Source organism: Aulonocara sp. 'chitande type north' Nkhata Bay, linkage group LG3, assembly GCF_057382095.1.
Source record: "Aulonocara sp. 'chitande type north' Nkhata Bay isolate Kocher_YH1m ecotype deep benthic linkage group LG3, A_spYH_male_GT1.1, whole genome shotgun sequence".
NCBI classification, from domain to species: Eukaryota; Metazoa; Chordata; class Actinopteri; order Cichliformes; family Cichlidae; genus Aulonocara; species Aulonocara sp. 'chitande type north' Nkhata Bay.
Genome location: NC_141346.1, coordinates 22,460,647 through 22,484,465, shown reverse-complemented (window position 1 = coordinate 22,484,465; position 23,819 = coordinate 22,460,647). Strand labels below are relative to the sequence as shown.

Here is a 23,819-nt window from a genome sequence, read left to right as displayed (position 1 = left end):
AAGGGTGAAGTGTGGGCGTTGATCGTATATACCGGGACAATCGCACATACCTGTATAAAAGAACAGGTATGTGCATTATGCAGGACATCGCTGTTTTAACAACCCTGAAAATGGCAAAGAGACACGCTTACGAAGCACAGTTTAAACTGAAGGCCATCAGCTACGCGGAGGAACATGGAAATCGAGCAGCGGCGAGAGAATTTAAGGTTAATGAATCGATGGTTCGCAAGTGGAGGAAGCTGGAAAACAAGCTCCGACAGGTCAAGAATACGCAGCTGAGTTTCCGCGGACATAAGGCGATCATCGAGCAAAGAACGAGCGGGAGAAGCGTTTCGACGGTCACCATTCGGCTAAAAGCAGTTTCACTTTCACTTTTTATGAAACGGTGCCATTTTTCCATCCGGACCAGGACTACGGTAGCGCAGCAACTTCCAGCGGATTATAAGGAAAAGCTGGCCATCTTCCGCTCCTACTGCAGCAAACACATCGGCGACAAACACATCCAGCGATGGATGACCGATGGAGACCACAGTTTCACCTAGAGTGGAAGGCAGCGCCGGGCGAGTTACGCCACAATTTGCCAATGGATTGTAGATGCTTGGGCTAACATGGCTGCTGGCACTGTTGTTCGAGCTTTCGCAAAAGCCGGCATCATTTCCGAGGAGCCGCACGGCACGGAAAGTGACTCTGACAGTGAAGAAAGTGAACCTGGCATGTTTGATGGAGATTTAGCGCAGCTGTTCAATTCAGACACAGAGGATGAGGACTTCGATGGGTTTGATGATAAAAATGTGAGTACCAAACTTTGTTTTGCTCCTGCTTTATTTTTAAATACGCACACTTGTATGCTTGTGTGTTGTTGATGATGACGATTACCGGCAATAGAAATGTGAGTAAGGTACCGAATTCAGGTTTGCTCCCGCTTTATTTTTAAATATGCATACGGTACTTGTATGCGCCCTATGGTCCAGTGCGCCTTATGTGTGTTAAATACAGTAATGGCACACATAACTGAGACTGCGCCTTTTAGCACAGTGCGCCTTATGGTCGTGAAAATACAGTATTGCAGGTCATTCGTATACATTTACTGTATTATATAAACTAAATGTCTTTGAAAGTTATAGAATCTAATCTTTTGGTGTCTTTTTTTGCAAAGCACTTTATCGAACTGTTGTCTGCTACAGTTACAAGTATTACACTAGTAGTAATATAGAATCCACCATCTCCTGCTTGCATATTTCTGAAAACATCTTAGTGGTGTATGGGATTTCCGGCTCCTAACCGGCTCTTCAGGTTGTTTTGTTACTTTAATTATTTATTATTAACAATAATATAAAAGTATGCACAAAAGGAATTACTAATGTAAAAAAAAAAAGTGGTTTTATTTATATATGTTGATATATAAATATATGCGGTGGCCCCTTGAGACAAAACACGTAAAAACTCCAAAACACATTTCTAGCATAAGTGATATAGGTGACTCTGAACTTCCATAACAGAGCTACCTAGATCACTTAAATTACACAATTTGGTACTTGCTGGCTTGTGTAGCCACTAGGTAACAAAAGTTCAACACTAGCATCCTGGAGCACTTCTGTTGTCTTTTGTACGTGTTTTGAGTTTTTATGTGCTTCTGAGTTTTTACGTGTTTTGGAGTTTGTATGTGTTTTAAGTGTTCGTACGTTATTTGAAGTTTGTATGTGCTTTGCCTGTAGGGGCCACCGTAAATATACTTTTATTTATTCACTCCACATAAAATGTAATAAATAAATCATATAATACAAAAATCAACTATTCACATTTCAACTTTTAACTATTTAAATTTTCAGCTTTTTCCTTTCACAAATTTAAAGTGAAACAACACAAAACACTGCAAACCACAACACAATTAAATATAAATTAAAATATGAAAACAAAAAGAACATGCACATTCTCTGTCATATGGACCTGCATGAATAAACTTTCTGAATCCTTTATCATCTGCAACTGAAAATAGTTGTGGGTGATTACTATACCTTTCTAATGTGACGTTGTTGTCCCTGGCTCTCTTTCTTTTAGTGATGGGATTCCTGGCTCTTTTTTGACTCACTAAAAAGCTCTTTCGGCTCCGAACCGGCTCTTCAGGTTGTTTTGTTGCTTTAATTAATTTATTATTAACAATATTATAAAATTATGCACAAAAGGAATTACTAACGCAAAAAAGCGTTTTTATTTATATATGTTTATATATAAATATATGCGGTGGTCCCTAGAGACAAAACACATACAAACTCCAAGACACATTTCTAGCATGAACTGAACTTCCAAAGCAGAGCTACTAGATCACTTAAATTATACAATTGAAAGCATATGTGTATTCTTTGTGTATTTATACACAGGCACTCATATATATTCAAATAATTTAAAAAAATGTTAATTTACCTGTTATTACCACACACCAAATCCGGTCGTTGGTACTTGCTGGCTTGTGTAGCCACTCGGTAACAAAAGTTCAACACTGTCCCTAGCATCCTGGAGCACTTCTGTTGTCTTTTGTACGTGTTTTGAGTTTTTATGTGTTTTGGAGTTTGTACGTGTTTGTACGTCTTTTTACGTGTTTTGGAGTTTGTACATGTTTTTACGTGGTTTGGAGTTTGTACGTGTTTTTACGTGTTTTGGAGTTTGTACATGCTTCAGAGTTCGTACGTGATTTGAAGTTTGTATGTGCTTTGTCTCTATGGGCCACTGTAAATATACTTTTATTTATTCACTCCACATAAAATGTAATAAATAAATCATATAATACAAAAATCAACTATTCACATTTCAATTTTTAACTATTTAAATTTTCAGCTTTTTCCTTTTACAAATTTAAAGTGAAACAAAAAACACTGCAAACCACAACACAATTAAATATAAATTAAAATATGAAAACAAAAAGAAACATGCACATTAGCGTAAGTAGCGAAAGACCAGGGGGGTTTGAAAACAATGTGTCGATCGGCTCAGATATTTAAAGTTTACACAGCTACATTCTGGAAACCTGAAAATATGTTAAAAGTTTTTTTGCGACCCAGAAAGAGAAATAAGAGTAAATTATTAGTATTAGTATATTAAAACTAAGTTGCTGCTGCCATTGTTGGAAACTGGAATTGGCTGGGGCGCGCTATGAATTCTGCATATAGTTTTTCAATTTTGTTGCCTGGGTGGAAAATTGGGAGAAATTCGGGATTCTCCCGGAAAAATCAGGAGGGTTGGTATGTATGTTTGTGGTAACGTCATTAACCTTGTCAAACACCTCAGAGTAAATCATATCACAGAATATGACGAGCATATGTTGAGATGAACTGAAGATGAAGACAGGGACAGGTGACGTCTCTCACGGAGTCCTTTAGTGCTGCAGGCAGGCAAGGTGTTCAAATAGTGCACAACTTCAGTTTTTTTTATTTCTATATGATGAACTCTGCATTATTAAGTGATAAGAACAAGAAATCTGATGTCCTGTAATCATTATGACGCTATCATTTGAGATACAATAAATAAAGAGTTTTTGTACAAAGTATCGGTATCGGATCAGTATCGTTGATACCACCCTGAATATTACTTGGTATCGCACATCACTACTACCTGGGCCAAGAAACACCCATTGGGTCAAGATCAGAAACATCAGCATTGGCTATGCTTTGGACTGAGCTTTGGAGCTCTAGTTTTGCAAAATTAACTCTCCATACAATTGTTATGTGTTTTGATTTTATCGGTAACAGTCATATCTTTTTGCAGCCTGTTCTCTGTGTTCTGATTCGTCCAGGGCCAGGGGAAGCAAGTGGAGAAAAGAAACAGGTTGACCAATCAAAGCAAAGAGCCTTCTACACCATCACAGTTATATCATCTGTGCTTTATCTGTAGTTATCAGGGCAATTGCTGCAGTATGTTTTTAAAAATAAATAAATTTTTTAAAAAGAAAAACAAAACACAGGTAGCTTTCTTCACAATGTTCACTGCCATGCAAACAGGACCTGCTCAGCATAGTTGGTTTGTCCTCAGTTGTTCAGTTACAGAGGTTGTGACAGTGTCTGCTTGTAGTTTTGGTTCCTAAATGTAACTCAGCTGCAAGTGAAAAAGAATGAAAATAGTGATTAAAGCAAACTTAAAAGCCTACTACCTTGCACATGTAGGGTCCTGTTGTGTGGTTGTGTTTGTTGTGAGTGTGTCTGGCTGGCAGCTGGGACGCTGCAGCCAAGGTGCATTGTAACAGCAACCAAGTGAAATAAAAAGGAAATGTCAGCAAATGGAGATTTGTGGTCACGTCATGCCTCATTCCAGCCACAGGTAGACTTTAATTGTATTGTTTGCTTTTCAGATTGATGCACTTATCTGGTGGTTTTATTTCATATAGGGGTGTTAGGATGTGTTTTTTAGTGATTGTACATCTGCTTTTAGGTGATTGCTAAGATTTAATGGTGGGTTATTTAAAATTATGAGAATATTCAAGAAGTTGGTTGTATTTTGCATTTGCTATAAATAGTTTAGGATGTTGGTACATTCCATCATTCTGACATTCCTGCTCAGGTGGAGCAGATGCTGCAGATGGAAAGACTGTGGACTTGGCATGTGACTTTTCCACATTGGCAGCAGGTGGTCACAACTCTTCTGCTTTTGTCGGAGCAAAACTCGCATTGAGTCCTGCTTTTCGTTTTAGTGCCTGAAGAGGGGCCTGCAGCAGCAGTACCCTGCGCACTTCTCACCAAATCTGCTGTGAGTGATGAGTGGGGAAGGTAGCCTCTCTTCGCTATCTGTGGCTAGACTAACATCTCTCCCACCTCCTCAATGTACAGCCTCCTCTTGTGTGATTTGGCCTGCTGCCATGATGGGTCAATTTCGTTCCACAAGACGTAGCCATTGTAGAGGGAGACATCAAGGAGGTGGTGGAATAGGGCCAATGGCTACCGTGCTGTGTGCCTCCTGCATGAAGAGGTGGCGACAGCCTAACATAAAAAAAAAAAAAAAAAGACCAAATACATTAAACCTATGTATATTTTACACAAGAATAGATGAGCAAGAATTAAAAAATGTGTGCGTAACTGATGGGTAATGACACCTACCCTATCAAGGTTGTTGACACCTCCCTTACATTTGTTGTACTCAGTTATCATTTTTGGCTTTCTCTTGGCGTCATCGGTTATGGATGAAGTCTGGTGCTTTGTGCCCAGCAGGAGGCTGTTTGTTTTGTGTCGGGGGACGTAAGACACCAGGGTGTGCGTCTTTGTGAAGGCGAAGATGTGTCCCTGGAGCCCATCTGTCATCTTCAGGACCACCCTCATCCCCTGGTTGAGGGCCAATGGCTACCGTGCAAGTGTAGACTTGCACTTTCCAGGCGTATGACGTCTTGACATCACGTAGGGCCCAAACCTTCAGGCCATACTTAGCAGGCTTTTTTGGCATGTACTGCCTAAATCCGCACCTGCCTTTGAATGACACAAGTTGCTCGTCCACACACACGTCTCTATCTGGGCAGAACAGCATCTTGAGGCGGTGCACCCACATGTCCCAGACTTTGCGTATTGGAGCCAGTTTGTCACCACGACGTTGGGGTCGGGAAAGTTTATCATCAAAGTGCAACGCCCTGGTGATGTGAAGAAATCTTTTTACCGACATGGTGGCCCGGAAAACCAGCCGTCTGGTTTTCTCACTAAAGAGGTTGTGCAATGACTCGTTTCTTGAACTGTACACACCGGACAAGATCAGCAGTCCCACATAAGCCCTTATTTCATCCGTGTCCAAGTCTCTCCATTGTTTTATTCCTGCGTCTTCCTTGTAGATTTGTCATTTGTCATCGATCCAATGTGCAGCACTATTTCATCTGTGAGAAACAGCGCAAAGCTGGGTCGCTAATTCGGGCAGTGGCATAATGTGTGGGTCCCAGGATAAGTTCCGTGGCTGCGGGGACATAATGGAACGTCCATCCCTAGTGAAAAAAGAATATATGTATGCGAGAGTGAAAGAATGAATTTTGGCTTGTACAGCCCCTCATATATATGTATGTATATACATATATATAGCTATACCACACACACTCATCTGCAAAGATGAGTAGAATCCTTGTTCACCCCCCTCCTTGGTGGAGCGATACGTATCTGGAAAAACAAACCAACTGGATTTACCTTCCAAACGTTGATCAAGTATCCAGCTGTCTCTCGCACTGTGTCCCAACAAAGTAAAAATACAACTGGAGAATGGGATGCAAGGTAAGCAAATCCCAACAAGTCTGTAACTGTGAAAACCTTCACACTTAGGAAAAAAGTTCTTATTCCCTCCGGTACTCCATGCACTCAGTGCGTTGTTTTTCTGCCTTGCTGGCTATCTGCTCTGCTGCAGTTCTTCTTCTTGCCGCATAACGCAGTGCAGGACAACTTTAGCGCCATCACTGCCCTCTTTTGGATATAATTGGTACTGCTACTACTACATTAAACATTAAAACACTGGTTTGAACTGCAGTGGATAACCTTGAGAGGGTTTCATATGTATATGTTTCTAGGGAATTTAACGTTTGTAGAGAATACTCCTTCAGCTGTGTTGTCTGCAAACTCTGCAGGATGCACATCTCTTCATAAACTGTCTGCATCACTTCCTTTTTCATCAATATATTTGTGTTTTAGTGGGTGTATGACGAGTGCTGGACAACTGGCTGATCTTCTCCTCCAGAATATTAGTCCTGTGAAATTCGATGGTGACACAGACAACATCATATGATGCAGAACCCGTTGCTTCATCGCTTATAGATGTACCTAGAGTACTGACTGCTGTGTTTGTTAGAGGAAATGTAATGGATGTGATGACCAGACCATTTTCTCCAAACTGGAGGCATGGTTCATGTATTACAGTGTCATCAAAATGACAACCCAGAGACGCTACAAGGTAGAGTCCAATCATTAACCTCAGATGAGTCCAATACATCTTCATCAGCATTCCTAAAATCTGATGATGGGATCATGAAGCTTTCTCATCTCCTTGATGTGAGTCAGTCAGTTGTGTAGCATCGTTCACATGTGTTTTCCCTCTATCATAAACTTCACCATCATCTTCATCAGTGGAAAATCGCATATGTTCTTTTTTTTTTCTTAGAAGCAAATAACTCCTCATGATCTGGTTTCTTCTCATTTTCATTAATGTGCATCTTATCCATCAATTTTTTAGGCAAAGAGTTTTGTTCTTAATTATTTAGTTACTGGCGTTTAAAAGTTAAAGGCACTTAATAAATAAACTTTGCTTACTTGTGCCATTGTTTTCCAAGCCGAACCATCTGGCAGCTCTCTGATCAACATATGTTGGGATGTAACCAGACAGGGTCTTCACTGTGGCATCAAGCTGTAATAACAGAGATATTTATTACTGTACAGAAAAACAAATTACTGCTTTCACGTCACATGTTATTACATATATTAATGGTACATCAGAATAAAAATGTATATGCTTTTCACATGTGTTTTGATAATTGTTTATGTCATTCTATGAAATCTGTTATTATTTTAGTGTCAGCCATCAGTCTTGAGAATTTATTCTTATCCTTGCTTTAAATTGAAGCCAAATATCAATATAAACACGGTTTAATTCATTTATTTTTAGATAAGCAAGGAAACATTGTGCTTTATTGGTAAAGTCATCAAATAATATAGTGACCTATTCAATAAACCTGGACCCTACATACAGCTAATAGATTAATTAGCAACATTTAATAACTCTTCTCATAACAACGGCCCAGTTTTCTATAGCTGGTTTCCTTGTTTTACATTATCCATCTTATACAGGCAGATGCAGCCTACCATTACGTCCTTAAGCAGTAAGAGACAGAAGTTGTAAAACTGCTATGATTGCTAACTTAGCAATATGTCACATTTTTAGATGCTGCAACTTCGCATAAAGTGAGTTTTACAAATTTACCCATAGAGAGAGTAGTTCTGTGTTCTTGTAGCATTTACAAGAGACAGTCTTCAGGTACATCGTGATTCCCGAAGAAATCTTGGAAGTGGGTTATTCTGGTTTGTGTCCAAGTTGAAAGCAGCATGTTGCAAGTTGCCGCTGCCAGTTCTCAAGAGCGTGGGCTCTCCACACCTACCATGCATTTGGATTTCTGAACACAACACGTTTAATGTTCGTGCAATAAAAAAATAATAATCTAATCTTTTTTATGTTTGTACAGTATATTTCGTACATTCGTACAATATAATATTTATATTGTATTTATTGTATTTATTTATATTTATAGATATTATGTTGTTGAATGTGAAAAATATATTGTACAAAAATGAAAAGCATATTGTTAGAATGAAAAGGTCTTCTCATTATAATGCAATATAGCTCTTTTTTTCTTTGGCCTGGGTGGCAGCTCTCCGCTTCCATAAAGAATGGAAATGAGATCCCATAAATCGTCTCTATGTACACACAGGTGGCATGACACTGCCTAATTTGAATAAACAGCTGCTTTTAATTACAGGCCCTTTGAACACTATGAGATCTAATGAAGTGAATGAAAACATAGACATTAAAAATCTCTAACACTACTTTTTCCGCATTGTTGATAGTCCAAAGTACATGTTACTATATGTCACATTTAAAAACTGAATCTAAACCAGTTGCATCAATTAAACAAACTGCTTGTTAGTTTTGGTTTGGGTGAAAATAAGAATTCTATTTTCACTACATAAAGTCTCCACATGGTTAGAAAATGCAGATGTACCTACTACACTGCTCTGTGACCCAAATTGTGAAGTACAATTTGCTGCTGTAATTTACATTAAGTACCACCTAATGATTCATGCAAAAAGCTCACATGGTTCTACTGCTGTGTCAACTGTGAGCACCCTGAACACTAGCAGAAGCATCAGCGCATGTTTAGGGTAAATAGCAGTCAGTCCGTTTGGAGACGTGAACTAGAGGAAACAATTCAACCAAAAGGTGCTCTTTAATATAATTTATTATAGTGACAACTTAATTTTTAAATGCCTTCTTTTTCATACATATTTAAACTTTTGTATCTTTTTAAACTAATGCAACTAGGGGATTTTAGATGATTCCTTCTGACAGCAGCACAGACAAAGGTTGCTCTGTGTTAACTATAAATTACTTACATTTTTTATAAATGTTGTCCACTGTACAGATGTTTTTGTGCTGCTTTATGTGTGATCAGATCAGACATCTTCTTAATACTTGCTTGTTGATTAGGTAGATGTAAGAACTTTGACTGGGATTATATAATTATATTATATCATGGATGAGGGACACAATGTGTTTTGTATTGGAACATACACTGCCAGTCAAGTTTGGAGACACCTTCTCATTTAATGGTTTTTCTTTATTTTACATTGTAGATCTTCACTGAAAGCATGAAAACTATGAATGAAAACATGAATTTATTTCATAATTTTTTTGTTAACTCAAAACACGTTTTATATTTTGTATTCTTAAAAATGACCACCCTTTTCTTTGCTTACTGCTTTGCACACTCTTGGGATTCTCTCAATGAGCTTCATGAGGTAGGCACCTTATTTTCCAACAGCCTTGAAGGAGTTCCCAGAGATGCTGAGCACTTGTTGGGCTTTTTGCCTTCACTCTGCAGTTCACCTCACCCTAAATCATCTCAATTAGGTTTAGGTCACAGGGCTCGCAAAATTTTAAAATCCCTGGTAGCCCTTCGGGCAGGCACTCTTTAGTTTTTGGTAGCCCGAAATAAATTTGAGTAGCCCGAATAAAAAAAGATTATTTTTATTGTATAATATTGTAAAGGAAACAAAACATCAATCAAAAAATTGTTAAAACACAAATTACAACAACTGTGTAAACATTACAATCAACTCAAATATCTGGTTCTAATTAAACAGAATTTTCTGTGAACTTGTTAGAACTGTGTAGAACATGAATTAGTCTGTGTCAGATCCTGAATCTGAAATTTCCACTGAAGTCTCGGATGAGAAAATGCCACTCGACGTTGAGGGCATAGCATCTCCTTCATCAGCTTTCTCTTCCTGTGCATTGCCCTCCATTTCACTGCTCTTTGTTCTTGTTGGGGTTTTATGATCCAGGTGTCTTGAACCTTTTCCAGAAAACATCCAGAAACGAATCGACTTGTCAGGGCAAAAAGATTCAACTGTTTCCCCATTAATGGAGAGTTGCATGCAGTCATTCAGTGTTTCAGGGTGTAGAGAGTTACGATGTGTTGTCTTCACTCGGTTCATGCAAGAAAATCCTCTCTCACAGATGGCTGTCGATGGACTAAGTGTCAGCATTAATTTCACCAGCAACAAGATATGAGAGAGATGTTCTGGATTCTCTGAGAGGAGATCTCTGTACAAGCAATCTACTTTGCGACCCCGGCGTTCTGCAAGCCACACTTTTAGATCCATCCATTCTTGTGGAATTTTCTCTTTCTCTTCTGCATCTAGCAAACAGGCAAAATGTGTGACAAGATAATCCACCTCTTCATCCCCATAATTTGCTAGTTCTTCTCTGGGGTAGGGAAGAGTGGAAGGGTCAAAAACCTTGAAACAAGAGAGAGGCTTTTCATGGAGATTTTTAAATCTGTTGTCCATGTACTTGACTGTGTTGTCAATAATCTTCTGGATCTCTGCACCAAAGGTGTCTTTGTCTGTTCCCTCACCTCTTCTAGCAGGTCGCTGACTTTTTGTTAGCTGAGCAAATGCTACCATCCTGGTTCGCTGTGAACTTTGTGTCCAAGGTTTTCTGATATTCTCCTGGTTTTGTTTTTAGGCTGAGTAAGCGTGATGTTGTGCTCTCAACTAACTGATTTGTTCGTGTGATGTTTAGGTTATCATGCTGAAAATCAGTAGAGCACTTGGATAAGATGGTACTGTAGTCCAACATGAAATGCAGGAAGCGAACAAATTTCTCAGTCTTCATCTCCTGCACCACCCCCTTAGCCTTGGCTGCATCCTCGGCTTTGACATCACTTCCTTCTGCCATGTTCTCCATATGAACAACAGTGGGAGTGTAATTTTTTTCCACAGCCTTTAGACATCTCAGCCGGCTTGGAAGCCACCGTGTGCTCTTCAGCCCACTGAAATGTGCCAGCCTCTCATTTAGCAGTTCACTTATTTCTGTCAGCTCTCTTCGCTTCTTTGGGGAATAGTAGTACATCTTAAAGATGGTTTTCAGTGTATCTTCAAATTTCACCAGGTACTCACAGCCTTTCACGCTATCCAGCACGGCTAGCTCTAGTTTGTGTGCCACACAGTGGATTGTTATGATGTGGGGTATCCTCTGTTTCAGTCTCCCAGCTACTCCTGTTTTCTGACCCATCATCACTGCAGCACCATCAAAATTTGCACACACTACTTTCTTTTTCCATGTGTCCTCTCTGATACCCATGGTGTTCACTGCTTCATCAATAGCCTCTAAAATACCTGCAGCATTTGCACTCTTGACTGGCTGACATTTGATCATGTATGTGGCTATGTCACCATTATCCCTCACATACCTGACGTGAACCAACTCCTGTTCTATTATACCAGTGTCTGTACTGCCATCTGCAAGAATGGATAAGAACCTCCATCCATCCATTCGCTTCCGCTTATCCTTTTCAGGGTCGCGGGGGGTGCTGGAGCCAATCCCAGCTGTCATAGGGCGAGAGGCGGGGTACACCCTGGACAGGTCGCCAGTCTGTCGTAGGGCTAACACACAAGGACAGACAACCATTCACACTCACATTCACACCTAGTGGCAATTTGGATTATCCAATTAACCTATCCCCACAAACTACATGTCTTTGGACGGTGGGAGGAAGCCGGAGTACCCGGAGGGAACCCACGCAGACACGGGGAGAACATGCAAACTCCACACAGAAAGACCCCGACCTGATGGTGGAATTGAACTCAGGACCTTCTTGCTGTGAGGCAACAGTGCTAACCACCGTGCTGCCAGATAAGAACCTGCTTTCTTGAATTTCCTTTTCAATCTGGTCTCTTGAAGTTTGTGCTATTGCTCCAATAAACTCTCTGCAAGCATGGTCATTGTGGTAAGTGGAACCAAGATCTAGGCCATTTGCTTTCTGAAGTTTGCAAAGACTGCTAAATTTTGCCAGTGGTAGTTCACTCTTTGCAACATAGTACGCAGTTCTAAACAGCTTTTTCAGGACTTCTTGTTGTGCTTGGTTTATTTTTAGTATGGTTTTTGCAATTGGTGTTTGTTCTGGGACAGATGCTGCAGACCGAGCACCAATGCATTTCTTGTGATGCAGAGATTTCTCATGAGTTCTGATGGGGTCTTTCCTAAAATTACTGGTCCCAGTAACAAAGGTGCGTGTCGACTCAGCAATAGAGGGAAACTCACGACACACCCGGCAGAACATCATGTTATTTACCTTGTCATATTCCAGCCACAGAAATTCTTTTGTCCATGAATCCAAAAAACTGCGCTTTCTTTTGCCTCGTAATCTGATTTATCATAACTTTTCCGCTTTGTGGTAGGCCTTTCTTTGCCTGTCCCTTCTTCATCCTGACCTGTCTTTTTTGGCTCAGCAGAACTAAAATACCTGCGTAAATCCATCTGTCTTTACACATGCCAGAGATTTTTTTTTTTAATTCTCTGCGCAGTCAACCTCTAGCACGTTTAAGCTTGCTGCGGGAGATTTCACGTGCCACGTTTGAAGAGTAAGCTAGTGAGTGATGTTGTGTCCTGTCTGACTATACCATATTGCACCACTAGAGGGTGGTGTCATGAAATAAGAGGAAAGTGCAGTTGGGAAATTGTAGAGTTAGAATATAGTTAAGACGGCTATCTGATAACTCGATATGTCTCCCTGTTACCTCTACGATGTAAAGTTATGTGCTGCATTCATTAAAGAGCACTGTTCTTTGATGAGGACTCAGCTAATTACTCAGCTACATTTGCGAAAGAAAGCAAAGGCATTGTCATATATTTTTACTTCCTATGATAGCCCGACGGGCAGGGCTGAGATAGATTTTGGTAGCCCAACTGGAAATATCACTAGCCCCGGGACGTCGGGCTAGCAATTTTGCGAGCCCTGAGTCAGGTGACTGTGGAGGCCAGGCCATCTGGTGCAGCACTCCATCACTATACTTATACTTATTGGACAAGTAGCCCTTACACACCTCCTCCATGCTTTATGGTGGGAACCACGCATGTGGAAACTCTGTTCACCTTTTCTGTATCACACAAAAGCACAACGGGTGGAACCACAGATCTCAAATTTGGACTCATCAGACCAAAGCACAGATTTTCACTGGTCTAATGTCCGTTCCTTGTGTTTCTTGGCCCAAAGAAATCTCTTCTGCTTTCCCTAAGTAGTGATTTCTTAGCAGGTAGTTGACCATACCCATATGGAAAATATATATATAAATCTTTTAAAGTTTTTATCTGTCTTGTGTGAAACTTGTATGAAAAGCTTACAAGAGTGAAAACAGATATAAGATCCCTTGAAAAATTATATAAATAAAACTTGTATGTTTTGGATACTTACTAAAAATATATGAAAGTAATGAGAAAGTGGCCACTTTCATGAGTAAATCATATAAGCCTTATATAATTCACTATATGAAGTAGGCCACATCTTATGCAAACCATTACAGGTGACTACATAATGAAGCTCATTGAGAGAAGGCCAAGGGTTTGCAGTGGTGTCAACGAAGCAAAGTGTGGCTACTTTGAGGAATCTAAAATATAAAACATTTGGTGATATGTCTCTATTTTTCTTTGCTACATAATTCCATATATCTTGCTTTATGTATTTGCTATACTAACTGGTCCATGACTGCCTTAAAGTACAGTTCCTTAATACGATGCATCATAACTGAACTTTCAATCTGTCCCGTCTGTCTCTCTAATCATTTTTTTTTTTCTTTTCAGACCTACAACATACAGGAGATATGTCACTTAACTCCACCTCAAACAATTTTCTGGACTATTTTTGCTCCTACAAGTCACCAAAATTCATTCCGTTCTATGCAGTGAGATTCATCCTCATACTCACTATTTCTGTTCTTGTTTTTTATGTGGGTCATCAAAGATGGCGAAGGCAGCGCTCCTTTAAAACAGCAAGTCACTCTGACATCTTCACCTACCACGTGGCTGCCATGGAGCTAATCTGGGTCTTGGGGTGCTTCCTCATCTATTATGGCACATACACTAATCACTTAATGAGTGAGACTGTAGGATCACACGCTTCTCGTATTGCTTATTACGGAGAGATATTTTTCCACATCCTGACCTGTATAGAGCGTTATCTGGCTGTTGTTCACCCCATCACCTACATGAGTTTAAGAAATGCCCGTGGGGTCAGGATCAGAAACAACTGCATTGGCTGTGTTTGGGTGCTGAGCATTGGACTGACATGTCTTAAAGTTTTATTACCTCCTAATTACCAAACTGCCCCACTGTTCTGTATTTTGGCTCCCTCCATAATAATCATATCTTTCTGCAGCCTCTCTGTTCTCTGTGTTCTGATTCGCCCAGGGCCAGGGGAAGCAGCTAGGGAAAGGGAGACGTTGCACCAATCAAAGCTGAGAGTTTTCTACACCATCCTGGCTATAACCTGCACTGTGTGGCTATGGGTTGTTGGTTTTCTTGTATCAAATTCTCTCAAGCAGTCACTTCTGCTGAGCAGCACTGGCAAGTGTTCAATGTTGATGTATACGGTTTGGTTTAACTTGCCCAGCAGTTTGGTGTTACCTCTGTTATATCTGCATAGGGCAGGAAAACTCTCATGTTGTAGTTATACCAACAAGTAAAGACAACCACAGTCTTAGTGTGTGGTGTAATGTGTTTATATCAGTGTGTTTTGGGCTGCTCTTTAAAGAAGGGAAACTTCCATCTTAATCTTTTTGGGAAGAAAAGCCATATTTCATCAGCTGCATACAAAAGAAAGTGATTATAAGGTACATACTGGGTTGATCATGTGTCGTTATAAAGTGTGGCATCACATAATTATGTTAAAACTTTGAAGAAGGTTCTGGGTTGATGGATCAGTTTGCCATATTGATTTAATTCTTTGTTTGAATGGGGAAAAATGCAAAACAAAATAAATGATGTCTTCCAAAGTCACATACAGAATAATGGCTGCTGTCTATGTAAATGACAGCACAAATCATCTTTACTGTTTGTACAGTGCTTGTTGGTGCTTTGTGTTTGCTTATATGATTTATTATATAACTTGCCGAGAAGTGAAATTAAGCTTTAACCACACACATTGATGTGATATTATCAAACTGTGTACTCGCATAAGGCCTGCCATGTAGAAATCATTCATAAGCCTGGAAACTTGCGGGCCTGAAATATGAAAGAACATTCTCTTCCCAATTAGTATATTGTTGAAAACACATGATTGTACCAAATTCCATAGATAGGGCTGTTTAAGGCAGGTTTTTACCAGCACATGTTCTAAAAAATTAATTATACATTATAGTGTAATATACTGTATATATATTTGTATTTTAAACAGTACTGCAGTGTAGAATACTTTTCTGAAAATAAGTAACCAGCTGAAATCATGAAAGACAGAGACTAAAAATAAAAAAATAATTTAATGCATCTTATTCGTCAATGCTTTTTCCAAAAGCTCATTTGCTAGTTCTGGGAACTGGTAGCTAATGTCTGCGTCCAAATGGCAGAATGAAACTCAAATCCATAGGGGAAGTTTCTAATTATGTAGTTATTGTTATTGAGGGTTGTAGGAAAGCATATTGTTAGAAAATGGGCCTGGCTATAAATTATTACCCATGCTAATGAAAGCTTTGCCTAATTCCAGCTTTAAAGCAGATTGTGTTTAGCTCTGTACTGTATGTGATGAAGATTCTGTGGCCGGATTAGTTGTTTTTTGTATTTACAGTAAATATTGTAAATAGACTTCTGTTGACAGAGCTGGTAGATGTAAGGTGGTAGACAGTGGATCTCTTAAATTTGACATCTCTGAACCAATGTGTCATGAGTTTTGCCTTCCCATGCATCACACCTGCATCCCATTAAGTAATATCTGTAGGAAGGCTGCAAATTATTGAGATTTTCCATTGCACCTCACATGAGCCTATCTTAAACACTACTGAGAGTTGTCTGGTATCCATCTTTTGATTTTTTTTATGCTGTTACCAAATTAAAATAATCAAAAATATCTACTTCCCAAATGAGGTCTCTTATCACTGGAACTTTTTAACTGGCTTGTTTATCTCTGCTATTTATCCCCTTTTCCAAATTTACAGGCACCAATAGAGGCTCACAAAGTTGTCATATTATTTGACGGTTCTCACTGTATGACTTCAATTCAACCACTGCTCTGTTATTCACCACTCTACTGCCTCCACGTCACCACCCCCTATCGTCATTTAAGCCTCCATCACTGCAGGTAGCAGTAAACTTTAAAGCATTGATTGCCGGTCATCCACTGCAACATGTCCATCTGACGTAAGAGCCAGACCTTGTGTCATGGTCCTGGGTCCCCTGACCCAGCGTTTTTAGTTCCTTGTGATGTTTGTAATATTGTATTTGTGTGAGTTATTTTATGGTTTCTAGTTTCGATCCCTTGCCCTTCATGTTTCTCTGTGTCCCCTCTGTTCTGTGTAAGTCTGTGTCTGCATGTTTGATTTCCCCTCTGTGTCTTTCGGTTCTTAGAGTCCTCTGCCTTATGGTTTATGTCTCTGTATTTCTTAGTTGCTGTCTCCACTGTGTCAAGTTCGCGTCTCTGTGTGATCCTTCCGGTTTTACTTTGAAGTTCCGTGTCTTATGTGAATGTGTCCTGCTTTGCTTGTCTCGTCAGTCCTGATTTCTCCCAGCTGTGCCCTCCTTCTGTGTCTCATTCCCTCGTTATCCCTCTGTGTATTTAAGCCCTGTGTTTCTCTTTGTCAGTGTCGTAGTCTCCCTCATGCTGTGTGTGATTCTCCCCGTGGTTCCTGGTTTACTTTATGTTTAGCTTTCCCAGTTTAGTTTAGTACTGTTTTTGTGTTTCACCTTTTGCCAGCATTAAAGCTGTGTTTTTGAGTTTACGTTTTGTCTCCGTGAGTTTGCGTTTGGGTCCTTCTCCTGCCTGCCACACAGCCGAAACATGACAGAAGACTACGACCATTACATGGACCCAGCAAACCGCTCTCAGCTGCGTGAGCGTCAGGATGCTGCCTTTGCTGAGCTAGAGGAGGAGCTCCGCTTGAGGCCGTGGCGCACTCCTGACTACGGGCGGATTTTCCAAGGAATGCGGCTGGCTCTCGGTGGTCCCTGGAGCTGCCAAAAGCCCCCACCTGCCGCTTCACCTGCACCCAAGCCGCGGCCGCTTCAGGTGGGAATTCTCCGCGTCCCTTCAATTGCCCACGCTCCAGCCTCCGTGTCGCCGTTCTGCACGCCGGAGGCTCGGCTATTCTCTCCACCCGCTTCCCCTCCCCGTAGGAAGCGGCGCACACGCCGCAATAAGATGGACCATGTTAAGCAACTCCCGGTGGTGAGTAACACTGATTATCCTTCTTCCGCTTCTCTGGACATTAAGAACAATAGACACACTCCTGATCCTGTCGATGTGTCCCTGATGGACGATGACATAGACTGGGAAAAGTTTGTTCATTTTGCTCCCTCTAAACAGGGAGAAATCAAAGACAATAAGCGCTCTCCAAAGGCTGTAAATGCGGTTAAAGGAAAAACTGTGAACACTTCTACCAGGTCTACAACACTCAGTTCAGGTTCTGTCAGTTCAGGTTTTGTTAAGTCTGGTTCAGTCATCCCCAAGTCAGCTCACTCTACAACTGTTAACCCAAGGATTTCGAAAACTATTAAAACAAGGACTGCTAATACTAAGACTGCAAAACACGAAGTGGACGGCGGGTTCATTTTTGACAGATCTGTTTTTGTCGACCCTGAGCCTGCCGTTTCTAAGACTGTTTTTTCTGAGCCTGCTCCTTTTCCTGCTCGTGTTTCTCCTCCCGGGGCAGCTCGGGCCCAGCGTACCTCTGCACCCGTACCAGTTCCTCGGGTGGGGGAGGCTGAGGCCCAGTTGGTCCCCGCTCTGGTTTCCAGGCCGGCTGAGGCTCTGTCCGTTTCTGCACCCGTACCAGCTCCTCGGGTGGGAAGGGCAGTTGCCCAGCCGTTGCCGGTGCCTGTTCCAGTCCCCAGGGTGAGGTCAGCCAGGATACAGCCCGTCTCCGCACCCGTACCTACTCCTCGGGTGGGAGTGGCTAGTGTCCGGCATGTGCCTGCACCCGTCCCTGTTTCTACTAAGGGCTCAGGAGAATTCGGTCTACAATCCACACCGCCATCACTACTGCATGCCTTTCAGTCTTTAGCTCAGTCATTAGCGCTGTTAGCCACCCAGTCCATAGTACACTTTCCCGTGCTTCCGTTAGCTCAGCCCTTAGCCCACTGTGCAGCTCAGCCAGCTCCCCATTGTTCAGCTCAGTCATCTGTTCCGTCACCCACTCAGCCTTCTGCTCAGCCGGTGGTCTCTGCACCTACTGGTCATGCCACGTCAGCTGGAGGGCCCGAGGAGCCCGTCCAGCCTCATGCCACGTCAGCTGGAAGGCCCGAGGAGCCCGTCCAGCCTCATGCCACGTCAGCTGGAAGGCCCGAGGAGCCCGTCCAGCCTCATGCCACGTCAGCTGGAAGGCCCGAGGAGCCCATCCAGCAGCCTTCCTCGTCAGCTGGTGGTTCCGGAGAACCACACCAGCCTCATGTCTCGTCAGCTGGAGGGTCCGAGGGGCCCGTTCAGCTTCCTGTCTCGTCAGCTGGAGGGTCCGAGGGGCCCGTTTAGCCTCCTGTCTCGTCAGCTGGAGGGTCCGAGGGGCCCGTTCAGCCACCCGTCTCCGCTGGAGGGTCCGAGGGGCCCGTTCAGCCACCCGTCTCCGCTGGAGGGTCCGAGGGGCCCGTTCAGCCACCCGTCTCCGCTGGAGGGTCCGAGGGGCCCGTTCAGCCACCCGTCTCCGCTGGAGGGTCCGAGGGGCCCGTTCAGCCACCAGCTGCTCCACCGGCAGCCTCGTCCACGCCTGCTGCAGCTCCAGCCTGTGCTTCGCCTGCTGCAGCCTCCGAGTCTTCGTCCTCGTCTGGTCCAGCCTCCGAGTCTTCGTCCTCGTCTGGTCCAGCCTCCGAGTCTTCGTCCTCGTCTGGTCCAGCCTCCGAGTCTTCGTCCTCGTCTGGTCCAGCCTCCGTGCCTTCAGCTTCGCCTGGTCCGGTTTCATCAGAGTCTTCATCTTTGCCTGGTCCGGCTTCGGCCTCTGCCTCATCGTCTATGCCTGGTCCGGCCTCTGCCTGTGCTGCTGCTACGCCTGGTCCGGCCTCGGCTCCTGCTTTGCCGTCGCCTGGTCCGGCCTCTGCATCTGCCTCGTCTGGTCCAGCTTCAGCCTCTGCTTCTGTGTCGGCCTCGCCTGGTCCTGCGGCTGTGTTGCTGCCGCCCACGCCACGTTTTGCCCTTCGGAATCGCCAGCCGCTTTCCGGGCCATCAGCTGGACATCGTTGCCATTGGGGTCGGCCGCCTGAACTGTTCCACCTGTGGTGCTCTCGACCTCCGTGTCGGCCCCCTGAACTGTTTCCACACCGTTGCCGTCCGCACGGACGGCCCCCGGAACTATTTGACCATGAACTCCTGTGCCGTCGGCCTCCGGGCCTGCCCCCTGATCAAATGAACTATGGACTTCTGGACCGTCACCCTCCGGGTCGGCCCCCTGAGGAGTTGTGAACTGTTCCCTGCGCTCCTGTGTTTTTGGTCGACATTGTGTTTTTGTGGCTTTGTTTCTGGCCCTCCGTCCTGGACCCCCGCCGCCCGCCCTGGGTTGTTTTCTGTTTGGTTTTGTTTTTCTGAGTTTGGGCTGTCTGGAGCCAGCCCTTGAGGGGGGGGTACTGTCATGGTCCTGGGTCCCCTGACCCAGCGTTTTTAGTTCCTTGTGATGTTTGTAATATTGTATTTGTGTGAGTTATTTTATGGTTTCTAGTTTCGATCCCTTGCCCTTCATGTTTCTCTGTGTCCCCTCTGTTCTGTGTAAGTCTGTGTCTGCATGTTTGATTTCCCCTCTGTGTCTTTCGGTTCTTAGAGTCCTCTGCCTTATGGTTTATGTCTCTGTATTTCTTAGTTGCTGTCTCCACTGTGTCAAGTTCGCGTCTCTGTGTGATCCTTCCGGTTTTACTTTGAAGTTCCGTGTCTTATGTGAATGTGTCCTGCTTTGCTTGTCTCGTCAGTCCTGATTTCTCCCAGCTGTGCCCTCCTTCTGTGTCTCATTCCCTCGTTATCCCTCTGTGTATTTAAGCCCTGTGTTTCTCTTTGTCAGTGTCGTAGTCTCCCTCATGCTGTGTGTGATTCTCCCCGTGGTTCCTGGTTTACTTTATGTTTAGCTTTCCCAGTTTAGTTTAGTACTGTTTTTGTGTTTCACCTTTTGCCAGCATTAAAGCTGTGTTTTTGAGTTTACGTTTTGTCTCCGTGAGTTTGCGTTTGGGTCCTTCTCCTGCCTGCCACACAGCCGAAACATGACACCTTGGGCTCCATACAGAGTAAGTAAGTAAAACTTTATTTATATAGCACCTTTCAAGATAAAAATCACAAAGTGCTTCACAGAAGCTGAAACCTAAAAATAAAAATCAACTAAAAGCAAGTTTAAAAAGATGGGTTTTTAGCTGTTTTTTAAAAGTGACCACTGAGTCCACAGATCTCAGGCTCAAAGGGAGAGAGTTCCACAATCTGGGGGCCACAGTTCCAAAAGCTTTGTCGCCTTTTGTTTTCAGCCTCGTGTGCTGGACAGCAAGCAAGCCCTGGTCACATGACCTCAGGGACCTGCCCGGAATTTATGGATGCAAAAGTTCACTTATATATGTTGGTGCTTGTCCATGCAGGGCCCTGAAAGTCAAGGTCAAAACCTTAAACTGGATCCTGAATTTAACAGGGAGCCAGTGCAGCTGAATCAGCAGGGGTGTGACATGGGAAAACTTGGAGGACTTGGTCAGAAGCTTTGCAGCAGCATTCTGAACAACTTGCAGACGATCCAAAGAGGCTTTACATAAACAAGTAAACAAAGAATTACAGTAGTCCAGACGAGATGAAACAAATGCATGAATGACAATTTCTAATTCGGAGCGCGATACAACGGGACTCAGCTTAGCAATGTTTCTCAAATGATTAAAAACAGGAGCGAACCAAAGATTTTACATGGGCATCCAAAGTCAGAGCTGAGTCAATACTAACACCAAGGCTCCTGATAGACGGTTTTGCAAATGTAGCAAGTGGACCCAAATTTTCCATAACACTAGGTACAAAAGTTTTAGGAGCACAAACAAGAACTTCAGTCTTCTCCTCATTTAGTTGAAGAAAGTTTCCAGCCATCCAACATCTAATGGAGTCTATGCACTTGTGCAAAATTTGTAGCTTGGAAACATCATGGGGCTTAAAGGAGTTATATACCTGAATATCATCTGCATAGCAGTGATACAAAATGTCCTTAAAAGTGCTCAATAAGTGTTGAAGAGGAAGTAAATACAGTAAGAACAATAAAGGCCCCAAAACTGAACCTTGTGGCACACCATAGGCAAGAAAAGTAGAAGAGGAACTGTACTTAGAGGTAGCCACAGAAAAGGATCGTTCATGCAAATAGGATTCAAACCAGTCCAAAGCAGCCCCTGATATACCCACCCAGTCTCTCAGCCTATCTAGCAGAATATGATGGTCCACAGTATCAAAGGCGGAGGTCAGGTCCAACATCAACAGAACGGAGCATTCTCCTGCATCACATCTCATTAAAATGTCGTTGGAGACTCTAAGAAGTGTAGTTTCAGTAGAGTGAGCTCTACGAAAGCCAGATTGGAATTTATCCAGAATGCTGTATTCATCTAGAACAGCTATAAGCTGCTTAGCCACAACCTTTTCTAAAATCTTAGAAATGAACGGTAATTTTGAAATCGGTCTGTAGCTACTGAGAAGAGAAGCATCAAGCTTAGGTTTTTTTTTTAACAGTGGGTGAATAACAGCATTCTTACAATACACAGGGACCTGACCAGAAACCAGTGAGGTATTAATAATTGTGAGCACACAGGGACCAATAGACTGAAAGACATTTTTAAACAAAGATCCAGGTAAAATATCAAGAGAGCAGGAGGATGCGTTCATTGAATTAACCAACTTGACCAGTTCAGGTAAGGACACAGGTAAAAATCTTTCTAAAATTACAGGCCTAGCTTGAGTTGGAGCAGACAAGAGAGACACAGAAGGAGAGATACTGTTCCTCACGTTACTGACTTTTTCAACGAAGAAAGAAAGAAATTTTTCACAATCTTCATTTGATGAAATTGGGACAGCAGGTGGAGCAGGAGCAACAATATCACTAATGGTGTCGAATAGTACCTTAGGGTTACTTCTGCTCTTAGACACTAAGTCTGAGAAATAGGCCGCCCTCGCATCTCGAACTGAAGTGTTAAAAGAGACTAAAAGGTCCTTTAGATAAAGGAGATGGACATGCAAATGCGTTTTCCTCCATAAATGCTCAACCTTACAGCAGCAACGCTTTAAGAAGCGAATGCTGTCATTTAACCAGGGAGACGACTTTGAAACCGAAGCTAGTCTAACTTTGACAGGACAAACATTGTCTAAAATACAAAGACAATGATTATTAAAAAGATTTGTTAAAAAATGAACATCATTATAGGGAGATAAAACTAAATTAAAAGCATCAGAAAATTTAACAGCACTAGAGGAAGTTAAGATGCGAGAGCTAACCACGTGTCGAATAGGAGAGAAGGACAAATGAAAAGACAAATTAAAAAGAATACAATGATGATCCGAAATAAAAATGTCCTCAGTACAAATAAAATCAATGTTTAAACCTAAAGTAAAAACAAGGTCCAGTGTGTGTCCTTTGGTGTGTGTGGGACCAGACACATGCTGAGTAAAATGAAAAGAATCCATGACGCTAAGGAAACCTCTGGCAAAGAGGTCAGAGTCATCATCAACGTGTATATTAAAATCCCCGACTATAACCAGTCTGGACAGCTTCAAAGTCGAGGATAAAAAGTCACTGAACTCCTTTAAAAACATAGTGTTTAGGCCAGGTGGACGATACACTACAGCGCAGTAAAATGGATCTTTATTTCCAATTCTAACCAGCTGTAGTTCAAAGGATGAAAAATGTCCGACCAACACTGCGCGACAGTAAAACCGGCTTCCAAACACCGCAGCGACACCTCCTCCTCGACCCGACGTCCGAGGCTGGCTGATGAAGGAGTACCCACTCGGACAGAGTTCAATGAAGGATGAAAAGTCACCATCGCGCTGCCAGGTTTCGGTTAGAAATAAGAAGTCCAGTTTCTTGGAAAGAATAAAATCGTTCAGCAGGAACGTTTTATTAGTCATTGATCGAGCGTTGAAAAGCGCCACTCTCAGCGAAGTAGAAGACATATTATTAACAGAAGCGGCCCGATTTAGGGGACGAAGAAACAGAGAGTTTGATCCGCGACGTTCATAAATTCCACTCACCGCGGGGATGGAAGGCCAAACAACAGGAGAGTCTGGATGAACACTCCTGAGGTAGCGCCGTCTCATAGATCCAGGCACAGTTAGTCCCCGCTTCCAGAACAGTCTGAGTTTTACCTGGACACCTGCTCTTTTTCCTCTCCTTCTCCGTGACTTGCGCGGACACAGAAAGGCGCCACTGATGACACCTAACGAAGATCCAGACACCGGTGTCGGCAGCGGAGGATGGAAAATACCGCAGGAGGATAAGGCATCTTGACTTATCATAGAGGATCGGATGGATAATAGCGTCAGGCGATCATAGACAAGGGCAGCCAACACATTAGTGACAAAAAGCGAAAGCAAAAAGGCCGAAAAAAACAGCACAGAGAAACCACGGCCGGCAGCGGTAAAGCCAAACACA

General features: G+C 42.6%; 3 protein-coding genes across 3 annotated transcripts; 2 read left to right on the top strand and 1 right to left on the bottom strand.

The window, feature by feature from the left end:
* Positions 1–9,893: 9,893 nt before the first annotated feature.
* Positions 9,894–12,357, bottom strand: LOC147334588 (zinc finger protein 862-like). The gene is made up of 4 exons (XM_086285957.1): positions 12,350–12,357; positions 11,919–11,984; positions 10,652–11,536; positions 9,894–10,479 (listed from the first exon to the last, which is right to left on the bottom strand). Exons 1-4 carry the CDS (start codon positions 12,355–12,357, stop codon positions 9,894–9,896), a joined length of 1,545 nt encoding a protein of 514 aa, XP_086142083.1.
* Positions 12,358–13,857: 1,500 nt separating this feature from the next.
* Positions 13,858–14,735, top strand: LOC147334587 (uncharacterized). Its single transcript, XM_086273480.1, has one exon. It carries the CDS (start codon positions 13,875–13,877, stop codon positions 14,733–14,735), a length of 861 nt encoding a protein of 286 aa, XP_086129606.1. The 5' UTR covers positions 13,858–13,874.
* Positions 14,736–17,062: 2,327 nt separating this feature from the next.
* Positions 17,063–19,592, top strand: LOC147334586 (uncharacterized). The gene is made up of 2 exons (XM_086285956.1): positions 17,063–18,516; positions 19,286–19,592. The coding sequence occupies exons 1-2, from the start codon at positions 17,063–17,065 to the stop codon at positions 19,590–19,592; spliced, it is 1,761 nt and encodes a 586-aa protein (XP_086142082.1).
* Positions 19,593–23,819: the final 4,227 nt, after the last annotated feature.

What these genes read in the sequence shown, in the direction of transcription:
- LOC147334586 (XM_086285956.1), top strand. Translation starts at nt 17,063, where the DNA reads ATGGACCCAGCAAACCGCTCTCAGCTGCGTGAGCGTCAGGATGCTGCC. An exon ending in CCCGAGGAGCCCGTCCAGCC is followed by an intron (nt 18,517 to 19,285) that starts TCATGCCACGTC and finishes CCGGCCTCTGCA; the next exon opens with TCTGCCTCGTCTGGTCCAGC.
- LOC147334587 (XM_086273480.1), top strand. Translation starts at nt 13,875, where the DNA reads ATGTCACTTAACTCCACCTCAAACAATTTTCTGGACTATTTTTGCTCC.
- LOC147334588 (XM_086285957.1), bottom strand. An exon ending in AAGGAAATTCAAGAAAGCAG is followed by an intron (nt 11,537 to 11,918) that starts GTTCTTATCTGG and finishes GGATGGATGGAG; the next exon opens with GTTCTTATCCATTCTTGCAG. An exon ending in ATTTGCTCAGCTAACAAAAA is followed by an intron (nt 10,480 to 10,651) that starts GTCAGCGACCTG and finishes TCCCTACCCCAG; the next exon opens with AGAAGAACTAGCAAATTATG.